Source organism: Dinoponera quadriceps, unplaced genomic scaffold, assembly GCF_001313825.1.
Source record: "Dinoponera quadriceps isolate SergipeBrazil2010 unplaced genomic scaffold, ASM131382v1 scaffold586, whole genome shotgun sequence".
NCBI classification, from domain to species: domain Eukaryota; kingdom Metazoa; phylum Arthropoda; class Insecta; order Hymenoptera; family Formicidae; genus Dinoponera; species Dinoponera quadriceps.
Window position 1 is genome coordinate 976,186 of NW_014554764.1, and position 25,414 is coordinate 1,001,599.

Here is a 25,414-nt window from a genome sequence, read left to right on the forward strand (position 1 = left end):
TATATATATATATATATATAGCGTGTAGATAAGTGTTCGGATACACAATTACTTGGATACATGTGTTTTCTTTCTTTTCTCTACAAATGCGGATAACCGATAGATTATCTGATAGATACATCTGCATAGAAATTTGCAACTATTATGATACTCTCAAGTAGATTCACGTTATAATTTATTTTGCGTTTTATCTGATTTTTACAAGAGAATTAGTAATATGTATATAATAATAATAATATAATGGATAGGTATTTCTGATTAATACGTTGTATCAATATCAGATGTTTCATTATATTGCATTTTTAGCATGTACACGCGACATTGGCCTTTTACATGCATATATCGGCTAGAATGTGTACACGCCCATACATACGCAGACAACGCCAGGTTCGATGTATATGCGAACTTTCGTGAAATTCGAGTCCTTTATTTCCGCGCGGGTTTGCGTCCCGTCGATGCGAAAAGCGCGCCGAAGAAAAATCTCAAGTGTGCATCGTCTTCGAGAGATCCCGCAGGAGGGGTAAGGCGGAAAGTGAACGCTTTGGAAGCTTGGGCGAATTCTTACGTTCACCGTTACGATTCTGCAGGATCTACAAGATCTGAGAAAAGAGAGAGAGAGAGAATCCCGCCCATACTTCCGCTCGATATCGGTCCTGCAGAAATTTCGGCCATTTTCCGCTGTGAATTTTTCTCGCAAAACGCTCAATGACCGCGAACGTTGCGCGTGCGGAAGCCGCGGTTGACAAGAGGGAGAGAATATTATCGAGTTCGTCGAGATCCTAATAAATTCGTTGTTAGACCCGACGCTAGATTGAGCTAATTTATCACGTGCATCTGTAAACGATTGGTCTGAATCGCGAATCTGTGTGCGTTCGTGTGATACGCATTAGCGGCGGTCTCAATCCTGGTTAAATATTCGAGTTTTCGAGATTCAAAGGCGTGATTAATGTAGCGGTATGAGGTTGACATGGCGACATTATCATCGGTACAATGGACGCCAGGTGTTTCAGACAGGAAGGGCTAGAGAGGCAAGGAGTATAATGCCGTCAAGCAACGCCACTTAATGAGCTGCCGGGAACAAAGCGGGAAGAACTGCTTTGTCATTTCTTTTTTCGTGCTCCAATTACTTAGCGTTTTAGAACAGTTGTACGTGATTATCTTTCCTTCCCTTCTCCTCGTCCGGCTTACGCAATATGTCTCCTCGCAAAAATCGGTCCGGATGAATCGAGTTGTTGTTTTACACGATAATCGTTTTAAGCTGAGCGTCATTATCAGCGGAACAACAAAATTAATGTTTTATCCGCGGAGCCGATAACAGCGCTATCTCAGCGTATCAATCGCCGAAAAAGCGGACACAATGACCACGATAAAATTATAGTCGCGCACGATGGGACTGCGTCACACGTGAATTTTCCTATAATACGGTTGAAATTCGAAAGCTGATGTATCGATCCGAGGTCTCAAATTGTCCGCTCGTTCTGATCTTCTTGCGTTATGTCCGAGCGAGGGACGGGAGGTTTGAAACTGGACGTCGAAGACGAGGGCTGCTGAGATCAGAGGAAGGACCAGGGTTTAGGAAAGGGACGGCTGGTACGTTATCGCGTCATACTCCAGCAGGTACGGAGGGTGGGCGCCCTCTTTTCGCCCTAATTCCCTTCAATCCTGATTCGTCCCATCTCCCAGAAGCATATCGCAATCGAGTTTCGTTTATTTTTCAAGAGGCGCGCCCGCTCGACAGAAATTGGCGAGTATATTGGGCGATATTCGATCCTCGAAAAGTTTAATCCCAATTTTAAAAGCGCCGCCATGTTACGCAATTCCCGTGCAGTTAGAGCGTGTTGCAACTTTAACGCGATTAAGTTAAATTTGATTACAGCCTCTCTCTCTCTCTCTCTCTCTCTTGTCGATTGATATTTTACGAGGCAAAAAACTCGAGGCGTTGACCAAATCAAATTTACTCCCCATACAACTCGGCGCTTCCCCCGAAAAGAGACGAAAACGATATCGCACCGGCCTTATGACGACCTCGGGATCCACAGGCGAGTTTCTTCCCCGCGGCACGCAACGCCGACAAGTTTATTTTCGAACAAATCCGTTTCAATAGATCGGATGCGACGATCCAGTGGATTATCCCCCGCTTATATCGTCGCGCCCTCGAAGATGGCGGAGCGATTGTTGGGATATCGTTCCCTTCGCGGCGATACAAATAGTTATTGCTCGAAACCGCGAGACCGTCGTCGTCGTCTCGGATTACGAAGCGCTTGTCCGCGCGCGGTAAACATCTTTTATTAAAGTGCACGTTGCGCTCCGCTGGCGCGTCAATTTTTCAAAGAGCCCCCGAGCTCTTTGTCTTCGCGTCTCTCCATCTAACTACAGCGATGAGCGCACGTGGCAGCCGGTAGGAGCGATTAATCGTTCCATCATCGTCGCGGACGGCCTCGCTCCGCGACAATGGCGGAAACGGAACCCCCTGCCGTCGCCCTTGCCGCGCCGCAAGATAAAACTATTTTCACTTCCTTCCGGGTTTCAGGAAAGAGGAGGCCGCGCGATGTTTCTTCCGGCGAGTGAATAGCGAACGTCGTGTTTAACCCTTCTCTGTGCGATAGCTTATATTTTTGCGGATTTGTTTAGACACGGCGCCCGATGTGCTATTCTTCTTCAATGTGCAAAATCCACGTTCTTTTTGCGATAAAGTTGTCAACAATAGTGTCACCGACGCGAAGTACCCTTTTATAAAGCGTATCTTCAAATCTTACAGTAGGAAGAATTGCATTTCCGAACTCCATACACGGAGAAAAATAATTTGTTGGTACAGCAAATTTTGTCGTAACAATATCTGCCAGCTGCTACGCGGACAGCTGAACGATTTGTTGAGAACACTAACCGCTATTCGCTGGATTATTTTGCTGAATCTATAAATGATTTTGCTGTAAGAACAAGTTAGTAAATATAGAGAAACACTATTTCGTTCTACCAGCAAATTAACATTGTTCTAAAGACAAATTCACCAGAATATTTTCTAACCTGACGCAAAAGAAAACTGTTTCTGCTCTAAATACGAATAATTCGTTAATTTGGTCGATGCGAAATAAATGTTGTCGCTGTCGCAACGAATATGCAGCAGTAACGATGATTTCGCTACAACAGCAAAATGATTTTTCCCCGGATGAAAACACGGTGAGACATCGGTCATGAAATTGACGAAATTTTTCGGTGAATTAACGACGCCTCCTTTCCCTTCTCTGTTGCAGGCTGTGCATTCGTGAAACTTTCGTCGCACCAAGAAGCACTGGCGGCGATAAACTCTCTACACGGTAGCCAAACTATGCCGGTGAGTATCCGCCGTAATAGTAACAACATCGCCCGATCATTATTTTTTATCTTCCGATCCACCTCTTCAGCCGATGACCGCCAGTCATCGTGTTCACGGACGCCGCATATTTACGCTAGGAAAATGTCACGTACGCGATATTAACGGAAAGGAGGGTAAATATTCATAGAAGCGTTACACTTGGCAGGGCTGATATGAATATCGAGGATGGGGATGCGCGCTACGCTCTCGGGCAGTAGATGGCCGTCTTCTGTTAAAGGGGGTGGAGATCGGGGTAGCCGTAGCAATGGCTGTCGTGCCTGCAAACACCCCAGTAATGACTGGCCAAACAGAAATCTGCATAACACTTGGAGAAGCGCGGCTCGCCTCCTTCTCCGCAGCCGGAGAGAACGTCCCTCGGTCTCCGTCAAACCGCCGAACTTTCTCGGCTTAGGGTCGGACCAGGAATTTCCAGTTGTAATTGAATTGTCAGTGAGTTCCGTCCGGGATTCCACCTGCTGATTGGCGAAACTTTGCAAAGCCGCTTGCCGGACCTTCGATCGTCCCTGTCGGCGTTATTGCCTATCGACCGCCGCGCGCTGACATGCATTGACGCGCCTAAGAGGACTCGCGTCTGAGACAATTATTAGATCCCACAATGCGCAATCGAGATCGCGACGGGGATTACGATTAATTACCGTTTCCAAATCTCTTACCTCTCTCCAATGAATACCACGGGTGTGTGTAAGACGCACTATCAATGAAACAAATATTATATAGTGAGGGATTTATATGTCCGGAGACCTATTTTTACGGTAAGCTATACTTTATATGTGTAGTATGTGCAATAATCTTATATACATATTGTTACTGTTATAAAGAAAAGAATTCGTTTCTGGATTTCGTCTCGATTTCGAATTTTGGATCGCTCTCAGAGTGCGGGAAATATATTATATACGTATATATTTATTTATTACTTCAGCTTTAGCCAAGAAAGGGACTTGGTTTGCAATTTTCACTTTATCACACTCATATTTTCTCTTTGTAACACTAATATTTACAATCTGATCTCACAATCCTAAACACAGTCTTTATATCTCTATATATTTTTCTATATTATATTATTCTGCTATCTCATGGTCATTATCTATTCTCTTTTTCTTTTCCTCTCACGGTTTCTTCAATATTTTCCCTTTTCCTGCATCAAATTCATCATTTCATATTCTTTCCGACCATTTTCCTTTGCTACTATCTAATTCTTTAGCCTCTTTACACTCTTACATAATGTTCTATCTTGCCATCTTTACGTAATACTTATTCCTATCCTCTATCCAATAATTATTTCTCTTTCTCATATGAAAAAAATATTATATAACAATGAAATATAAGAGCAAAATACATGAATGACGAAAGCTTCTCCGAGCAATCTATATATCCAAGAAAGAGCACCGTTCTCGAATCTGACGCAAATATGTGGTCGCGCGCGACTTTTTACGTTATCAGAACCAGCGCAGTGGTAACATCATGTTTCGTGTCCTCTCACGTCACACGAGACGATTAGAAAGAGAGGCTGGCTGAAATTTTCGGTATCCGATTCACGTCGCGCGTACGTGTACGGCCGTCGCCGTGGGACGGGAAATCGTGGAAGCGTGCGGGCTGGTTACGTGAATATTACTCGTTACAACGTCCTAATTTAATAGCCGAATACGGGCGGAAGACGGAGTAGAGACCGTGACTATTTGCCCGCGAAAGAGGTACTGACAGCGCACGCGCGCGCACGAGCCGTAATATGCAGATTGCTTAATTATCGCGACGAATTATGCAAATCCCGACGCCGATGTTACGAGATTTCACGGCACTGCCGAGGCCGAAGGGAAAGCGGCGAGTGTCGGGGTTAACGCTTTCACCGAAATACCGACCTTCGACCCTGAACTATTCGACCCAGAAGAGATACGAAAGGCACGCGTTCTACGCCGGCGGCTTAATTATTGCGGCGAATTATGCAGATTTCGACGTTATGAAATTTGGCGCGGAGGAGTGTGGCGTGGAAACATTCGTCGAGCAATTTACAATTAGTGCCGGCGAATCGTGCGGTTTGGCACATAGATTTTAGCAAGCGGGTTTCTACCTCGTGGGCACCGCGAAAAATGTAACTCGATGAATTATTTGTTTAACGTTATTCGATGGTTTTTCGTCCTTTTTTACTAGTTCGTTACTAGCGTCACACATGCGCGACGATCTCTCACGAGAGGCCAACGTCATGTAAGATAAAAGTATCAATGCTTTGATATGTACCTAATTGTGGACATTCTTGTTGTTTTGGTCTTTAAATGTTTAATCTTTAAACATAAAATATTTGTATACATTCTATATATATATATATATATATATATATATATATAATATATCCTATTTTGTAAGCTTGAATATTATAATGTATAATATATCCTATTTGGAAAGTTTGAATATTCGCATTTAAAGGCCAAAACAACAAATACGTCCAGAATTAGATACATGTTCAGACATTGATATTTTTATTTTATAGTACGTGTAGCAAGAAATTTGGTTCTAGGTTCATATTACTGAACCAAGTCTGTTTTACACGTTTATGTAAAAAAAAAAACAAAAGAAACACGAGATGACCTATGGGGATATATCTTATCAAGGAACGTGTTAAGAATCGTATATTTTCGCTGTCGCCGTTATTTGGATAACAAGCGATATCGTCGGCCAATCAATAAATCTTTCGCGGGAAACAATCGCGGTGGACGCGATGTTATGGAGCCCCAAGAGTAATTCGGTTCGACTATGTTCGTTCCAGTTTCCTCTGACCTGGCGCAAGATCAACCCCTCCTATCTATCCGTTCGCGGCGATCTATATAGGCACATATGTGCGCGCATAAAAATGTCAGATGTATGTACGGGGCCACACACGTATGTCATCTCGCGTGTGTGTCCTCTGCTTTCAGCCACTCGAACACGTCGACACTCTCGGTCACGAAACTGCATTACGAACGCAACATCTCGGCTCATACCTACGAAATGAGATATTGATTTGCAATCTGATACTGTAATACGCGACGACGCGCTGTCGGCGGCCTGCAGACGACGCTCGTGGTGGAAGCGTGAAATCGTAACACCTTATGAAATCTGCACGATGTGGTCGCGCAACGTTGACGTTATTTTGATACCGACAAATCTGTTGCAAAACTGACTTCTCTTCAATTACTTTTAACGCGAGGTTGTAACAATCCGGCTTTCGGGCGCAATAGATGCACACGTGACATACATCGAGTTAATTGCAAATGTTTGCCTCGCGCGTTGCGTTTAGATTAATTTGAACATTCTAGTATAAACACAAGACACACGCATTTACACAAGAAAATCATTATATTATTGAACGTTATAAATATCTGATGTTTACTTGCGCGACGATTTGTTTGTGTATCGACCAAATGAGGTTTCTTTACAGCGGATACATATTATATTACGATATAAATATGGAATTTGCACGCGCGGTGATAAATTACACACGTTTCCCGTTGAAACTTCGGTATTTTTAACATTGTACGTATGGCCGCGAGATTAATATTGCAGTACTTTCGCTGACAATGCAAAAACATTACCGTAAAACTGCCCCTTCCACTTTTATTTCGTTTTCACGAGCGAGCTAATGCGATTTATCCTCTACGGATCGGCGCATTTATGCGGCAGGCAATATTTCTTCAGGCGCTCAATATTTTAGCCGATTTTACAATCCGTCGTTTGGAATATTACACGCGGAAGGTTTTTAATTCCTAACAATGCGGAGACGTTTATACATCGGTCGCGGCAAACATTTTTTCCCGATTTCACGGCCCGTATAATGCGGTTTACACTCCTCACGGCGACGCCGCCGTGCCTCTCTCCTGCCGAGCAATATTTCTCCAGTGGCTCAATGTGTTCCCGGATTTTGCGATTCTCTCCACGTGGCTTTAAAACAAATTTTTTTCAAATAAACGCTTTACCGAATGGTAGTCTCGTCGGTCGTATTCCCGCGGCAACCACTTCTCCAGGCTAATACTTTATGAAATATCACAGAAATTTCCGGCGACCTGATGAAAATGCCATTACAAACCGTGATTCCGCCATGCGAAATGTTGAGATAATGCGGCTTTACTCTTTCCCTTCCGTACTCTCCGATGGAATTGAATCTTTTTACTCGCAGCGATAATCTACCACGACACACGCAATGTTGCAGCCATATAGGAATATTATAAGCACCGAACTTTTTGTGCACTTTTTTGTTTGATCGATCCACGAGCTGTTTACACGTCTCGAATCAGAGGCGCGTTCGTGCATCACGCAACGGCCAATATTTCTCCAGGGGCTCAATATTTCCGCGGTGTTCGCTCCCACTTATTTTCTCTCTACCTATTTATACATCTATCTTTCTCTATCTCCCGCGGTATGTGTCAACGTGGTGGTATGCGACCGAGGCAGCCTCACGTAGTTATGCCTTCCGAAGCGTGTGACATTTCTTGTCACGCCTCGCGAACCCTCCAACGTCGCGCGCCCCTCGAAATCTCCCCCTCGCGCACATATATCTTCTGGAAATGTCTCGTAATAAAAGCAAAAACCGCGGGAAGTGTTTCGTCGCGTCGGAGGACGAGCGGTGGAACGACGTCCCGTTGGTCCTATTCGGGCAACTTTGGCATACCGTCGATTATTGCCATCTCCCCGCAGCGAGGCGAGAAACGTACCTACGGTCTTCCTGCGGGAGTTTTAAACGTTTTTTGGGGCTGTATTATCTATTTAGGCGACGCGTCTCGACCGGTCGAGCGTATATTTTCAAGTAGAGAGTTTCTTGTAGGACCGAACCGTCACATGAACCGTCATGCCAGCCAATCATACATAGAAAAAAAGTGCTAGAATCAAGTAAATGTCTGTCTTTCAGCATCTTAAATCAAGTTATATTTTTATCAATTTAAATGTATCTTAATAGCTTGTGGTACATACTTACGGGTGCAGTAATACTTTAATTAATTACTGAGTATAAGTGTAAAATGGCTCCAAATTTAAGAGATTTATTATGTAATCATTCTTTCCCATTCACGTAACCTAGTAGTTTTAAATTTCGATTTTTCTGTCCAGTAAATATTTGTAAAAATAAATTCGAATATTCTCAATATTATGAATTTCATATTTCTCGTAGTTATTTGAACACACACGAATAAATATTTATATTATATAAAGAAGATATACCGTACATAATTATATTTTTATTTCTAGGAAATATTCTATTTGAAGTATAAAAGTTTCACCATTTTATTTGAATCAAATAAATATTGCTTGAGCACATTTTTCGGTGTACAGCAGCTATCGATTCTCTCTTTCTAATACAAACGCCAGCACTGTATCTATATAAGCAGGACAGAAGCGAGCCAATCACAGAGTAGCTGATCCTGTTGACGTACTTCTCTACTACTTAGAGGCTCTCTATTCCCAAGGTAATTTCACTTCCTTACCGTGACGGTGACTGTCTGAAGATTTTAGGCTGCGCAAAATTGATCGGAATCCACGTGGCATTCAGCGTGTTTAATTGAATTCCAAATGGGTAGGAATTTATCATATCGAGTACCTGCGCAGTAGTGATAAGATACGATGGCCAATTGAAGTTACTTGAAACTTCAGCGGGATGCCTACGAGCGATTCGCGAGATGTGCGCGCGTGCCTCTCGATCGGAACGAGGAAAGTTCGACGATGGAATTCGATACGTCAAGGGAGGCTCCGAATGGACATTGACGCAAGCGATTAGGCTCGCGAACTTCAAAACTTCGTTAAGCCGAGAAGCGCGGACGTAACGGGGACTCCTCCATCTCCGGGCCGATGTTGTCTCTCTCTCTCTCTCTCTCTGCGTGCGCGCGGAGAAAGTGGATGGAAGGAAATTGTCTCTGCATTAACGGAAGGCTCGGAAACTGCTCCCAACATTTAATTAAAGACATTCCCTGAGTAATTCCCTCGGCGGCCTCGTAATTGCATTGCTTTTATCTCCAGTACAACTGTTACTTGTTTGGCGGATCTTCCGCGTGTATCGGGAGCCAGGACGACGGTGGCCGAATCTCCGGAGAGAGAATGGACGACCGTGGAAAAGAAGCGCGATCGACCGTGAGAGTCTGGGAGCCCATCAGCAAGATCCCGTCCTTACTGCGGGATTCGAAGCGATTATTCGTACGATAAGGCTCTTGTCGTGATTCCTCATTGTGCGCCGGCTCCTCCCTCCGTTACAAGGTGATATCGTCGAGTCGATACGAACGTATCTGGCGACGTTTGCGATCAACAAAGGACGCGCGATGTTAACGTTAATAATTGATTTCCGCGTCCGCGCACTCGAGCGCGCCAATTTCAGTAGGATTTCACGACGGTTGTTATCGTTCGTTCTACGTCTTCGTTACGACAAGTCATTACCGGCGGATGGGACAGAGCGGACGACCGTGGAGGACGTTTGTTGAAAGCAGTCGGGAAAATAGGATCGTACGAAATATCGGCGATACTATTTTACATATACATCGGGCGCACATATAATGTTTTATGCGCGTGAAATTATGTAGTGAGATGTTTCCTCGATTACATAACGCGCAAAGTGGCATTTTTTTCCTCCCCTTCCCCCACTGCCGCCGCTCCTTTCGCGAGGATCTTGCAGCGTTATTATCTGCTCCAATTAGCCGCGTTTGACTGATTTTCAAGCCAGGACGGTAATTTGTAATTTGAAATATATGAGCAAATTGGGGCGCGCGCTCGCATCATCCGGTTCGACGAGGGGCAATCGGCGTTCCGGCCGGTCTTGCGGTTCCAGTTGTATCTATTGAAATTACCGTCTAGCGGATTGGCAAGTGTGATGGTGCGGGAGAGCCTCCAATCAGCAGGTAATTGCTTCATTCCGTTGGCAAGCCTGCCCAATATTGTGGCCCCCTGAGCTAAGCCCGAGCGTCGAGGCGCTCCCCAAGTATCGGGCGGAGATACGCCAACTTTTACCTTAGGGCTGCCCCCATCGATCCCGGTTAATGGGAAGCGACGCGACGACTGAAAGAAAATAAAAGAGGGGAGGGAGAGTGGAGAAGAAGGTATCGCGTTTGAAGCGAGCGAAATTCAAGCAGACAATACGCGGATAAAACGCATCCACGTCGGTCGATTCATGAAATCATAATGGAAGCTTTAATATCGACGTTTTTAAAGGGGCAGCCTTAACGACACGTAGGACAGACATAACGAACAAGGAGGAGCGGCGGCGGCGGCTTCAAACGCTCCCCGCATGATACCCGCTCGGGACGGCTTTTCCTTTTCGCGTGCAGTTCAGAACGCTGGATCGGAATTAATGAACCGTAATCCCCCAATAATGAGGCTTCAGCTTCACTGGCTCCGATACGACCTCGCCGCCTCTCTCGCTTCGTCACCCCGCCGTCGTCTCCTCCATGCCACACACGTGCGCCGACGTCACATACGCCTTATGGACGTTACCTGCGTGGTGTGCGCAAGACCTCTCGGGACTGTCGACGCGAGACAAATTATTTTCCCGGAGAGCGATGCCATTCACCGTGCTGCGCGGTTAACCGACGCGGCTCGCTGATTTTTTCTCGCGCGAAGAAGCGGAACGCGTGGATTGACACACGCGGTTGGCCGTCGCTGTCACTTGAAAATTCGCCGAATTTCTCCCAACGTCTCTCGATGCCGGTGAACAACCGTTTGTTTGCACTCCGACTTGCATTCCTCGTAATTGTGCCAGCCGCGACGAAGGTGTGTTTCTTCGCGAGCTACTTGGAGAAGTTGTTACAGTTGTTTCATGATCATCGTCGCTTGTGACGAGTGTGCTCGCTCTTGGGAAAATCTGACTTTCCTGCGGACATTGTAAGTGGAAGAGAGGGAGAGACTCCGTTCTTTATTATCACAACGCATATTCTTTTGGCTGCCTCGCTCGAAATTGCACGCGCGACAAAAAATGACGCTGCAATGTGCAGACGGGTATATTCGAGTGAAATATTGCGAAGCACCGGGGAAAATGATTCGCGACGCACCGTCCGCTGAGTAGTGAGGGAAAGAGGGTTCGAAACAGATTTTAGATAAATTACATATCGGAACATTGGAAACGAATGGCGTTTAAAGAACGGTATACGGTAAAAGCATCACAGCGCTTCTTTGCGGGAGCTCCAAAGAGTAGTAACGGGCTGAAAGGAAAAAAAGGGTATCGCGAAACTTCCGATATTAGTTACAGTAACGCGGAAAGTTACATCCAGTCCCCCGGAACTTTTATGCCTTTGTAAACTGCATCCGGTGGCTGATTCTCTCGCGACGCTCGCGGTTATACGCGCGTTTGACCCCGTTCGCAAACGGAACTTTTAATAATTGAGGTGTCCGCGTAGTACAAGCCCTTCAGCGCTAAAATGCCACATGCAGCGGCGTGTCCGCCGCACGCACGTTGCCGAAGGTGAAAAAGTCAAAGGGAGAGATTTCCGGTCGGCGTACGGCGTAATCTTTCCGAGGCTTGCAAAATGAATTATCGACTGGAGCCCTTATTGCAACGCCCTCGGAGCACGATGAGCGAGATCGCGGAAACTTCGTTCCCTCAGCTCGTTTATTTACGCTCGTCGGAATGTCTCGTCGGTGAATTAAAACCGGACCGTTCGAAAAACGGAGGTTAGATATTCCGAAGCGGCGGAGGAAATGCGTAAATTCAGTTGGACGCCCGAACAGCCGTTATTCGTATAGGCGGGGGAGAAAAAAACAGAATAAAAGCGAAATTTGGCGCGACGACACACGAGCGCGCGAGTGTTTCTGACAGCGTCGATTGGCGTCGCGCGTCCCCTCTTTCATTTAACGCGCGCGGTACATGCATTACCACGGAGGGCGTCGGAGCGGATGCCGGGCGGTGCGCGCACATGCTGAAAACGCGCTTGCCTTTGAAGCCACCGAGGCGACGACGTCTCGATCGATCTAATAGGAACGGGACACGATGTATCACAAGGTGACGTTTCGTGGAAATTTGTCGGGCGGATATATCGCGTTACCGGTCCGACTCTGACAGTGTCCTCGTCGTTAAATTACAAGCAATTGTACCCGGGCTCCGGTGTACGCGCTTCGCTGATGAATAACGGCTCCGAGCCTTTTGTCGGGGGATACCGAAGACGGTCGACCGATTATCGATATACGCCCCAATGCATAACAATCCAAACTCTTCGTCACAGTCTTGCTCCCGATCTTGTTATCCGTCTACAGTGTTTTCAGCACCGGCGAATTTAAACAATTCATCTTGAACAGTCGTTGCTCCGTCTAATATTTATCCGTCCTCACGGTTATTCGGTTAAGTTCAATTATTCATTTCGATTAGCGCCTTCCCGTTGTTCAGGAAGGTTTCAATTTAATGTCGCTAATTTAAATTTCCAACGGTAAATTGATATCTTATCTTCATTCATTTTTATTATATACGCATCTGTTGGTTTTATTTGTTTTAGAATTTTACACGTTTATCGAAAAATTCAATTTAATCTTCATTCAATTAGCTATTTCACACGCATATAAATATTTTCAGAGCAAACAAACTCATTTACTATAAATTCTGTTAATTCACTCAATACACAATTTCGACATTTATTTTTCCCCGTTGATATGTGTAACACAATTTCTGACTACGGCCGATTATACATCTCCAGGACCACCGTGTACGAAAGGAAGGAAGGATCGTCCATCATGATAGTATCGATTTAGTGTCAATGCACAAATTCGGAGAGAACCACTTAGCTAGTGTGTCGCGTCAACAAAAGCTGTAACTATCCGTGTCATCAAAGTCACGAGAGAAGGAGAAAATGCGCGAAAAAATTTTTACTTTATATAATCTACTGTGGTCACTTTACGCCTCTTAATTAGGATAAAATGGAGAATGCTGAGAGAAATTAAATATGCTGCTTAGAGAGAGGTAAGAGAAATGAGGGGGGGAGGGGGGGGGGTAGAAGTGCACGCGAGAAAAAGCACGACAAAGTGCGCCATGCGAAGTCGCGTGACCGAAGCTAAAAGTCTCGTTACGCGAGTTGTAACATTACAACCGTTATATAAACTCAGGAACGCCCAGCATTTGCATTGATGACGTGAATATAATGTATCACCGGGAACCCGAAAGCCGAGCTTTTCTCCGCAGCCACAATGGCCACTGACCACCTGTTGCCTTTCCATTTATATTTTAGACGTCGTGAGAACGTCATCGCCTTACATATCCCCGCGAGCATCTCAAAAGGGAGATGTCTTTTTTTTATGCAAGAGGACCGTGAATCGCTTTTGCGTCGCACGTTTTGTGTCCTTTTACCTTAGTAAATATCATATGGATTATCGTTCCGCTTCTTACGTGACTCGATTGCTCTGCCGTATATTATTTTAATGTTATATATTTCTACTAGGATAAGCTCTAACATTAATAACTGAGAGTTATGCAAAAGAAACGAATTACGAAGTGAAATTTTGGACGTGCGCACACTAAGTACGTTCGCTAAATACCAATTATCTCATGAAATTTTAACTAACAGGATTTGGACTATATTAAATAATATAATAATAATATACTTTTTCCGGTCTCTCGTTCGCCGAAACGTGGAAATTTAATTTAGCAACTACTTATTCTTTCATTCTTCATATTAAGTCCTCTGTATTATTAGCGAACACACGTTTATAGTAATATTTGATGGCCCTTCGGATAAATCCCGGGTCGCTCGTTATAGTTATAACAATCCGATTAAAACAATTTCCCGCACGTTGGCTATAATACGTGCTATAAAGTACAGCTCGTTGCGGGGATCGTTAAAAGCGTACACGTACTTCTCGTTTGTCGTAAAAATGGCGACCCGCCGTAAAAATCGCGATATTGCGGGAGAAAAATGAAGAAGTTGCATTATCTGTTGCAGGGTGCGTCATCCAGCATAGTGGTAAAATTCGCAGACACTGATAAAGAGAGACAACTAAGACGCATGCAGCAAATGGCCGGGAACATGAGCCTTCTTAACCCCTTCGTCTTCAATCAGTTCGGCGCTTACAGCGCTTACGCTCAGGTGGGTCGTGTTACCGTTAATGGCTCTCGCGTTACCGCATTACCGCCTTGTTGTCCTCGTTACCGCGACTCACAATCTGCGATGGCTCGTCCCTCGTTACTCGAAAACGATCGGCCGAAACTCGATCCCGTCGCGTTAACGCCGGCATGCAAAGAGGTCCGCTCAACAATTACCCCTCGCGGTTCAGTTTTTCCCAACATTGCGCGATCGCAGCCCACGTAAAAGTGACAAAAGAATTCTATTAAAAGCTATACTCTCACTCTGTACACACGCATTTTTAACGTTATAAAATATATCTTTCAAAATTATTTCTCGAACTGTATTCTTCAGGGAGACACTTCAAGAATGCTCTCACTCAGTTTGAGTTTCTTAACAAAAATGTCAAGATATCGTTGGCGATCGAAAATAAAGTCCGATGGTTAGCAGATAAACGACAAAATGTCGCCTTTATTTCAGATGGCCTGTAACAAAATTTTGATTTGAATTTTAGTTATGAAAATGCCAAACATTGAAAGGAAAGTCACCCCCCTCCGCCGATGTTTTTGGCGGCGAAACAAACGGAATTAAATCAAGAATTATTTTATTCTTCAGATGTTTTCAAAATATTCTGTATTTCATATTTGCGCTATCATGATATTTCTTCATTATACGAGTTTTTCCAGCATTGGTTGTGCGGATACTTTTCAAGATCATGCGGCTTTCCCTTCCCGAAGTAGTGTTCTCCGCCAACGCACAATAGTAAAAAAAAAAAAGACATGCCAGGGAGAACATTCGTTCTGAATAAGGTATTTTCCTTATTGCAGCAGCAAGCGGCGCTTATGGCAGCCGCGACTGCACAAGGAACGTATATCAATCCAATGACCGCATTAGCCGCTGGACAATTGCCGCACGCATTGAACGGCATGCCAAACCCCGTAGTCCCGCCAACTTCCGGTAAGTTTACACCCGGCCGAAGAAGACGCTCGTGAACGTCTGCGAAAGGAGAGCTCGCGCCGAACTGTTCCTCGAGGAAGAAGTTTTAATATTCAGCCAAAAGCACATCCATACGCGCGTTCTGTTTTACGAGTAAATGTGCAAAACGTTACAATGTTCCCTTTAAATAACATACACGCTTCTCCAATATCCATAAAAAGCGTCCGTCGTGTCGATGACAATTTATGGAGACCGCGCGCGCGAAATACATTTGTTCGGTCCGAATTAATCAATTCCGCGGATTAATCAACTAACAGCACGCGAATCCGATAAAGCGGACTCTTCTCTGCGGGAAAGGAGGACGAGAGGGCGCGCGAATTATCCGCCATCAGGCCGTCTGACTTCAGTGATATAAAACATCTCCTCGCGCCGCGCCGGCTATAGTTTCCCCGGGTTCTCGCGAGGCGTACAGTCGGTTGCCTTATAACCGACTCGTAAATCAATACAACATTTTCATCGAACGTGACTCCAACACACCCACACAAGCGGGAGATATTGCCGGTACCGCGAAACTTTATCGAAAGCTCGTCGTCGTAGGGGAAGAGGTAAAGCCAAAGAAAACGCCTTGCCCTTCCGCATCCACACCTCCCTCTCTCATTCTCATTCCATCCTTCTTCCCGGCCTCGCCGGGCGATGCAAGCGGGCGAGACCGACGAAGTGCTATAGAAAAGTAAAGTAAACGCGGAAATCGGCTCCGTTATACGTCGAGTCTCGTCGAGCGGAAGGTAATACCGTTTGATAGGGAAATAATATTTTATTTCTCCGCCAACCTCCCCTCCACGCCACGTCCCGCCCCGCCGTCCATCCGCTTTACTCCGTACCGAAGATTACTGAAGCAGCGTGCTTTTATTTCCGAACGATACGATGCCGCAAATTCTGCACAGGGTGGCACCGGCGGGTCTCTGAGAATCCTTTCGCGTCTCTCAGCCAGGTTTTCGTGATGTGGAGAAAAAGGAATGTCTTCAAGAACATCTCTTTTAACGCTAATTTTTTACCTTAGTATCGCTCGGCGATGCTCTAATAATTTATGAATGAGACATATGTAGGGAAGTTTTTTATTTCCTAAAAAAAATCTCTAATAATGTGATATTTAAAAGAAATTCAGTTGATCTATCTACTTTTTCTGACAGCGTGAAAATAAGAAATATAATTAAAATATGTTCTTTAATTTCATTCTCATACCTCTCGTACTATTAATTCATAAAAATTAATCTTTATTTATTTCTATGACAAAATAATTCCTTTATTGTCGTTTATTGTCATTTTCCGTCTTCAGCGCATAAATGTGTGATTTTGTTGACCAGCGTGATTGCATATTTCTCGAAGTATCGCGTGAAAATGTAACGTTTCATCGAGACTGCCCTCAAGACGATCGTTTAAATACGGGGAGAAAAAGCGCGTTTCACGTTCAGCGTTTTACGTTGAAATATTCGGAGGAAATAATTCGGGCTGGCTCGGGGTGGCTCGCGGTTTTCGCGGTATCGCGCGAAGCTTAACGAGACAAAGCGCGCGCCCGTATATTCCGAAACAACGAATCGAACGGCGCTTCGCGCGCCACCCAGCCGCTGTAAAAATCTCTCACCTCGTATACGAACCGTTTGACTACGGCCGAATCAACAACGCGTATCGTGCAGTCACGGGAGTTTAAGTTTACGACGTATCGTCATATCCGATGCACGTCGGTTGTGCGCGCACTGCAATCCGGATGTTATCGTAGCATCGAGATTCTTCGCCGTTCCACCTTTCGCAGCCGTGGGACTCGCTTTTATCCGCCGGTCGTAACGTTTTCCCCAAGGAAAGAACGCAGCATCCAGCCTGCGTTCGCAATGGCTGCTCATCATCGTCGTCGCGCGTCATTAATTTCGAAACAATAGCGAACACTCGATCCTACATCCAAGAGCGTCCTCTACGTTATTCTTTTCAAAGAGTTACGCTCAGTCGGATCGCATGTCACGTCCAACCTTCATCATCCCCTTCGTGTGTGCGCTCTCTCGACTGTGTATATTATACCGTAATCGTATATCAACACGATGGAAATAACAGATATTGCCTAAACATAGTTATATCTCATTACCAACGTCATGTAATATTGACACGATACCAAACGTTGGTCACCGGTGGAGATCAATGCGTTATTAACGCGACGCGCCGCGCTTTGATCACTGATCCGGATTACATCGTCGACGACGGCGCGGCCCGCGGACAAACTATTACCGACAAATGCGACCTTTCGCGTAAACTTTGCCGTGATATAGAAAAAAAAATATATATATAAAAGAGAGCTGCGCGCACAAAGTTGCGCTGATATTCCGTAAATCGCGCGAAAGTTGCGTTGCGGGCGGAGAAATCGCGAGCGTGCAGAGTCCTTTGAGGCATAACTCCGTTCTATGGATCAAATCAACAACCCGACGGTCCGTAGTTCGTCCAACCCCTCAAACAGTGCGCGAAGCATACGGATCATTAACGATCCCGCTGTTAATTACATCTGACGGTGAAAGAAAGAGAACGAAATAACAGAGGATGGCGGGGCGGGCAAGAAAGAAAGAAGGAGGGAAAGCGAAAAATAAAGCAAAGCATCCCGAATGCTTCGCGCACAGAGGACGACCGAGGTCGGTGTTGAAAAAGCAAGAGGGTAACCTCGGTGTGTACTGATCAGGTTTGCTCGTAGGTACCGGCACAGGGCAACCGGTGAACGGGGCGATACCGTCGTTACCGTCGCCGACGATGCCGAATTTTAACATGGCCGCTCAGACGCCGAACGGCCAGCCGGCAGGCTCGGATCCAGGTGTCTACACCAACGGAATACCGCAGACTTATGCGGGACGTGAGTATCAACTCAGGCGCAGCGTGCCGCCCCTGCGCAATGCCCGGCCAATCGGCGGCGGACTTTATTATTCCTCAGGGATGTAAATAACTTCGCGCAGGCCAAGTACAAGCCGCGGGTGGTATGTACACGACCCCGCTCGCGTCATACCACCTTGGAGAGAAGCCGCGCTCTCCACGGCGTTTGTTCGCCTGAAATTAATGAGGCGAAACCCACCCGAAGTTTCGCACGTGACTTGCAGTGTTCGAACGGCGCAGCCGTACGATCGGCACGTGAATTTCATGGAATTTCGAGAATCGCGTCTCAATGACGGAGTCAATTTCGTTATCTCGATATTGCCTCGGTAGTGGGAGAGGGGTGAAGTGACGACCTTGAGAATTGTCAATTTTTCGTCGTTCTCATAAGATAATGGTCATTCTTTTTCGGCGTAGCTAAAGCCTTGCCTATCATCTGCTGAAAAACTGAAACATTTCCAATCAATTGGGATTTTATTTTATTTAAATTTTGTGAGAACGTGCCGTCATGTTGCCTCCATATGTGGTTAAAATGACGAAAAATAAATACATCTTATGCGTATCAAAAATAATTTTCACAAATTTTCTACATTATTTGGTTATTATGATGTTCGTACAACACAATAAAATACAAATAAAAATATCATTTAATGTATTTAGCAAAAAATATGATTTGTGACAATGTGATTTAAAGAAAATAAAATCCAGGCAAAAACACGAGTAAAAAAACAACTATTTATAATTATATATATATATATTTTTTTTTTAATAAAATATACGTAATGTTATCCGTATATAATATTTACACATGATACATCATCTTACCCCATGATCACTATATTTATTCATTCGTGTAAAAAGAGTACTGCAATATGAGAAATTAGAATTGTGTGTGTTTTTAAATATATCGTACATGAGTTTTATAGGAAAATAAAAACATTTACCGTATAATTGTGTAATTTTTTATGAGAAGAAATATCAGAAAATTACACACGATATATCCAAAATATATATCATCTACTGTCGTTGACAGATTGAAGTCAAACGATTATTTACTGTTATTTAAAGCCTCTAATACGAGGCTCGACTCGTTTTATTATTTGACACAAGTTTATAAAAGTTAGCAAATCGTCATTTTCCCTACACTGTTAAATCATTAAGGCTTGACGGAGATCGCGACATTACATACCGCGCGGTCGGGATAATGTCACGTTCTTAGGCGACATATGGTTATTTCTATAGTCGAACTTGTATTAATCCTCGACCTTTATCGCTGTTCGGATAATCATTACCGAGTACAGCCGGTAGAATCGATTGGCCTACTGGTATTGCGACAGGGGCCTTTAGGCTAGGCCCTCTTCCCGATAAGAGCTGAGCTTACTGAAGTGTAGATGCCCTCCATCTGTCCATTCCAGCGCAGGGGCTGCCCAACGGGGAGGCGGCACTTCAGCATGCCGCCGCATATCCTGGAATGCAAGCTTATGCTGGAGTGGCCGGTAAGTGTTTCTCCAGTTCCAATTTTTACCTACGGCTTGTCAAAGGTGCTCTGTCTACCCGCCCATCCCCTCCGTGTAATGACTGTAGCGCGTCTCGCCCATCCAGTCCTATCCAAACAGGCTCTCACGGCTGTCAATCGCGGATTTACCTCGAGTCGAATAAATAAATAAAGTTTTCGCGCGAGCCACGTGTAATATCGACCGTCGCGCCCATAACGCGGGATCGAATTACAAGAACGGATCGCGCGGCTGAGAACACGTGTGATGCATCGCTGCGAGAATTTCGTAAACTCGTACTTTGTATTATCGTAGCGCGCGTCATCTCGGCCGGATGTTGCCTATCGCGATCTGTGTTTCCGACGATGATGAACGTTTACATGCTTTTACCCGGGCGCCGGAGCACTTACCTGCGAAAAATTCGATTCCGCTGATCGCGTTGCTGGTTGTTTGCATGCAACTATGGCCGCATGCGTATACACATGATCGTGTACGCGTCAACGTTTCGTTCTATAATGCTTCTGCTGTGGTGCTACGATGTACTTCGGTGTCCTTCTAAATGTACTTCGTGTACATATATTATATCGTAGTTTTACACGTAATACAACCCTACCCTCTCATCCCCGCCTTTCGTTCGTGCATGTTCACCAATATCCGCCATCGACGCCGTCGACGCCGCTGCGTCAAAGTGCAGCGCATCGGCGCAAATTATGATCCAATAACGTCCGGCAAAATGGATGATCTCGTTTCACGGATAATCAACGTCTCGATGGACCTATACTTCTATTACATTCCAATCACTGTCGGTAATGAGAACGAATTCCGCGTTTACGCGTGTCGAGCGAGGCGCGCCACTCGATCTCGTCGGAAATACCGGCCAAAAGCGAGCCGAAAGGGAACGTGCAAGTTATTACTTATCAGCGCTCCCGCTTCGCTGATTAATTTTTCACCGGCCCCCTTCGATGGAAATTCAACAAATTCGAGTCATAACAAACGCGTGCGAACGAGAGAGAGAGGAAGCGCACCCAGTCGTATTTACCGAGGATTCAAAAGCCGTATATTTTTTTCTATGTATTTTCGGCCAGTGTACACACACGCCATCGAGATCAGCGAGTGGAAAAAAAGCAATCCCGAATAACGGTGTACCTCTATCTGAGCGTGACGCGGCCGACGTATGATGGCGTATTTATTTCATACGCCAAACGTTGATCCATCGGGGGCCTCGGGTAACGTCAATCGGAATATATTAAAGCGATGTTTGCACGGAAATAATTAATTCCGGAGCGAAAATTCGCCTCTGCCGATCTGAGAGCACGCTCGCCTATCCGTCACAAACAGGTATCAATCACGAGCGTTTTAAATATTTATCAAGCTATAATTAATAACGACGTACTTGCTTTCTACCCCGATATATAATGCCAGTATTCGTGCGTTTATCGCGTGCGATCCGAATTTACAGACTAACCAATTGTCGTCATCAAACGCGCGGATCGTATTAAAACGGCGCGGGCTTTCGTTCAATGCGAAATATTTTCCAAATTTTTACCAATCGCGCATTTTTGTTCATTCTCCGCGCGCGAGTCTCCTCTTGAATTCTCGTAACTGGCGTAATGAAATCGCGTAGCAACGCGCGTACCAACCTCGTCAGACCTTCGAATTAAATTTGTCCCATTAAAATTTCATTACACCGAACGCGGGACCCTTATATGGACGTCATCTCATTAATCGGGGACACAGTCGAACTTCGTAGTAATAAAAATCTCGTTACATCGACGGCGCCTCTCTCTCCAATTCGTCGTAATATAATATTAAACAAAACGCTGTGTGTTTTAATGTCTCTCCAATTTCCGAACCTTACGCGTTGTATCGTATGTCCTCTCTCTTTAGCGAAATCTTCCGTTTTAACATTTGTGTTCCGCTCCTCTCAATCGTTCAAATATTTAGTTTCGCAAATTGCAACGGGATATTCTGTACCGATTGTACAGACGACTTTTGCGTTCCGAGCGCAAGAAGGCGCGTTTTAATGAGACACGACGCTTCAATCGGCTTTGAAGAGATATCGGATGTCGGCTAATGTCGCATGCACCGGATTTTCGCAACGCGTTTTCGCGACGGCACAAAAGTATCGTGTTGAAAGTCGCGGAATGGTGAGAACGTTGAGAGACGAATACCCTTGTCGGCAGAAACACCATGATGAATGTCACCTGGCATCACCGTTCCTATCCGCTCGCTTTTAAACCGACCGAGCGTCCCGCGTTAATAACGATGCGTTGTTCTCGATTTTAATGATAAATTTTCCCGTATTTTCGAATAAATTTTTCCCTTTCAACTGAAATTGTATTTTCAATTGGATTTACATTTTGCTGAATAAATAAAAAAGCTAGTTCTCGGAAATCACTTCCGCTCGTGTCGAAAATTAGGCCCTGACAATCCGTCGCGTAATTCATCTCTACGGTGGATCCCCGCAAACGCGGGAAATAATACAAAGATATTCGTGTCCTTTTCGAGCTTCGTTTCGGGTCTTCGGCAAATCGCAAGAATAAATGGCCGTTGTGCCCGCGCTTCTGAAACGCAGGGTCATAAATTACGCCGTTGTAATCTGTCTAGCGACGGCAACGCAATTTCTGTTGAATCTGTTGACGTTTATTGGACTGTTCGGCTTTTATTACTGTCATCGTCCATTATGTATGCGCTATCGCTGCATTGAATTACGATGCCTACGTTCGGGTAGTTGTTGCGAGCTGTCGCCGGCTCTTACTGTCGACGCGAGCGGATCGCAGTGTACGGAGCGGGGAAAGAAAGAGGGAGGGGCGAATATTAAAAGGGGGACGGCACGCACAGTTCTAGATGTGGACAGATCATGATGTACTTGTTATTTGTTATTGTCGCAGCTTACCCCGCCGTCTACGGCCAGTTTCCTCAGGCTATTCCTCAGCCGATGACCGCGGTGGCGCCCACGCAGAGGGAAGGTAAGTACAACACGCTCATCAACGTCTAACTGTTGACTGTAAACACGAACGACTGTAGACCCGAGATTGTAGATCCACGTCCCGTACACGTCCAGACACGAATTATCCCTCGTCGGCGTTCAACGAGGTGCAAGACGGAGTTTCCCCCGTCGGCTCGTACCGGTTAATTCCATACCGAGGCAAATAAAGCGACTGGGAAGGCACTACCCGCGAATGATGTTCCGCTCCGTTTCACCTTCGCGCGCGAGCTCGTCTTTCTTAGTTTAATCGATCACGCTATTTTCACCGTTTTCGTCAAATTTCTTTTTCATCGAGAGAGAGTTCGCAGTAATTTCCGCGATATCCCCCCCCCCCCCAAAATTGCGGTTAATTAAAAACCACCGGACCGAATAAAAGAACGCCATCGGTCAAAGGGACCGTCTCACCTAGCAAATATATCAGGGAGAGCTGGTTCGCGTTTATTACGCCATCTTTGCGAAGCCAAAGGCAGGCAGGGAAAAAGTCGACTGGGCAAGTCCCGGGGTTAGAAGAGGGGTGAGCGAACCAGCGCCTAATTGCAATTAACAACTCGCCATTATTAGAATATACGACGCCTTGCAATGAGATAATGCAAATAAAACGAAAGTTTTAATTACTTTGCCGCTACGCCCGCCGGCGATCCGTTGTTACATCGCAGGATAATGGAAAGTTTACCGCGACAGCGCTATCCCGCCTACGTTTTATCCGGCCTCAACCCTCTGCTCTTTTCCCTCCGACCGCTGCGTCCTTCCTCTCTGCCCACCCTCTTCCGTTCCCATTCCACCTGATCTTTTCGTCTCGTCGATGGGTTCTGACGTTTTCCCATGCGCCGCGATTAAATTGTAAGCGGAACACGCGATACTTCACAGCGGTAATAGAGATTTCTAATAGAATTTATCTCCGGTGAAAAGCTTCGCGCATTTATTAACGCGTATATCCCGCTCTCGGATATGTACGTGGCTATTAATAAATCCATTTTTCGAGTGTATATCAATCCGACGAGCATTCCTGCGAGCACTCGATTTCGATCAAAAATCAGCTCGACGTAAATTAATCGATACATCGACGAGGGATCGCGTTATATTATACCGTGCTGATGCTTACACGGCGTTATTTTTACATGAGTAATAGGGTCCGAGCCGGAGGGTCGAAAACATATATCTCGTACATTTTTTTCCGTGCGTTCGAGTGTAAAGGGAGGAAGCGCGAATCGACGAAAAACGGAGCAGCGCTTGTAATATCGCCGATCTCGCGGAAAACTTCTGGTGAAAAATCCAAGAAAGATGTGTGTGTGCAGAGCCACTTCATCCTTGACAGGAATTTGCGTTACGTGTCGTTAGACGTGCCACAATATCGGACGAAACGATCCAGGGAAGCCGAGAGAGGATCGACATCGTTGTTGTCATCATTGCATGACAGTGGTATCGATCTATTGACTGTCGCTTCGCGAATTATCCTTGCTCCGTGTTACTTTATAAGCTCCTTGATCGTTGTTCTGGGTGTTCTATACGTCTTATACACGATGTTCTCGGTGTTCGTATACATTTCTTCTCTCTGACTCATGACTGGACTATTTTGTACGGATAGCTCCTTCCTTATATTTTACTTTCTGTTCTTTACGTCAACGGATGTTCATCGGTGTTTCGCCGTTGCACTCGATGTCAGTGGCTGTGCTCGGTGTTGCGCTCTGTCTCGACCGATGTTGGTTGTTGCTTCGCTACGATACCGCGGTGATATGCGAGAGACTTGGCGAGAAATCGCCAAGAGATTCGCTTCGCGATCGGCAACACCGGGGAACTTCGCCAAATTGTCGGACTCGACGATAATCATACTTTTGGGTCGCTGAGAAAGCTGGGATCGCGCTTGAAAATTAATACGTTTTACCGAGAAATAAAAAGAAAGAGGTAGGGGGAGAAAGAAAGCACAAATTCGGTTCGATAACGTTTCGATTATTCGTCCTTGAAGCGTGTGTTGAATTGGATCGTGCAGAAATGACCGCGCGACATTAGGCGTCTTGATGTTTCACGGGCAGCGTTTACTTCTCGATAGAAGCAGACGGGGGTAGCTGTTCTCATTAGATTCGCGTGCACGTACCTCGTGTGTGCCAATTAGAGAGGCGAAAACCAATTTCAGGATCAACGATCGCGACGGGCTTTAATTTATGGCTCGTTCTTCGTGATTTCGTCGTCCACCGCAATTCCCCTCCGTGCTCTCCCTAGTCGGAACCGGAAACCCGTCGACACTCGTGCTAATTTGGGTTTCGCGTGACAGCCACGATCGAGTTATTACCGGGGCGTTTCGAGCAAGAGGGAGAGAGTTTGTCACTCTTTGCGTAAGCCGCAGGACAGATTTCTCGAGACGCCAACAAGTATACAACGCCATTAATTCATAATTGGCGAGAAAGTTGGTATTAAGTTCGCGATTCGGAATGTCGCTCTTTCGTAAGAAACCGGCTCGTAAATCGCGAAACGATCGCGTCGCGGATTTTGCGTTGCGCGATTTATACGATAGTCATCGGTGAAACATCCGGTAATGCTCGAAGATGGGAAAGTTTTTGTCCCTTTTTGCATCCCGGGGATCAAATTTCGACTGCGAAGGAACTTTCGTAATGCGCTATTTTCGACAACTGCGATTAAAGTTTCACCGAATCGGATGAAAATATCCTCGTAAAACCGACCGTAAAATTTCGCCCCATGTCGCTTCTAAACTCGTCCGGATTCACGATGATAATCTTATTGACCGGCAAAC

General features: G+C 45.4%; 1 protein-coding gene across 1 annotated transcript in view; it reads left to right on the forward strand.

The window, feature by feature from the left end:
* Window positions 1–25,414, forward strand: part of LOC106741673 (CUGBP Elav-like family member 4) — an 81,372-nt gene that overhangs the window by 50,109 nt on the left and 5,849 nt on the right. Inside the window, exons 5-10 of the mRNA XM_014613908.1 lie at window positions 3,252–3,331; window positions 14,233–14,376; window positions 15,180–15,309; window positions 18,005–18,172; window positions 19,602–19,682; window positions 22,571–22,648. Coding sequence (XP_014469394.1) covers window positions 3,252–3,331; window positions 14,233–14,376; window positions 15,180–15,309; window positions 18,005–18,172; window positions 19,602–19,682; window positions 22,571–22,648 — 681 coding nt within the window. The remainder of the gene's footprint in view (window positions 1–3,251; window positions 3,332–14,232; window positions 14,377–15,179; window positions 15,310–18,004; window positions 18,173–19,601; window positions 19,683–22,570; window positions 22,649–25,414) is intronic.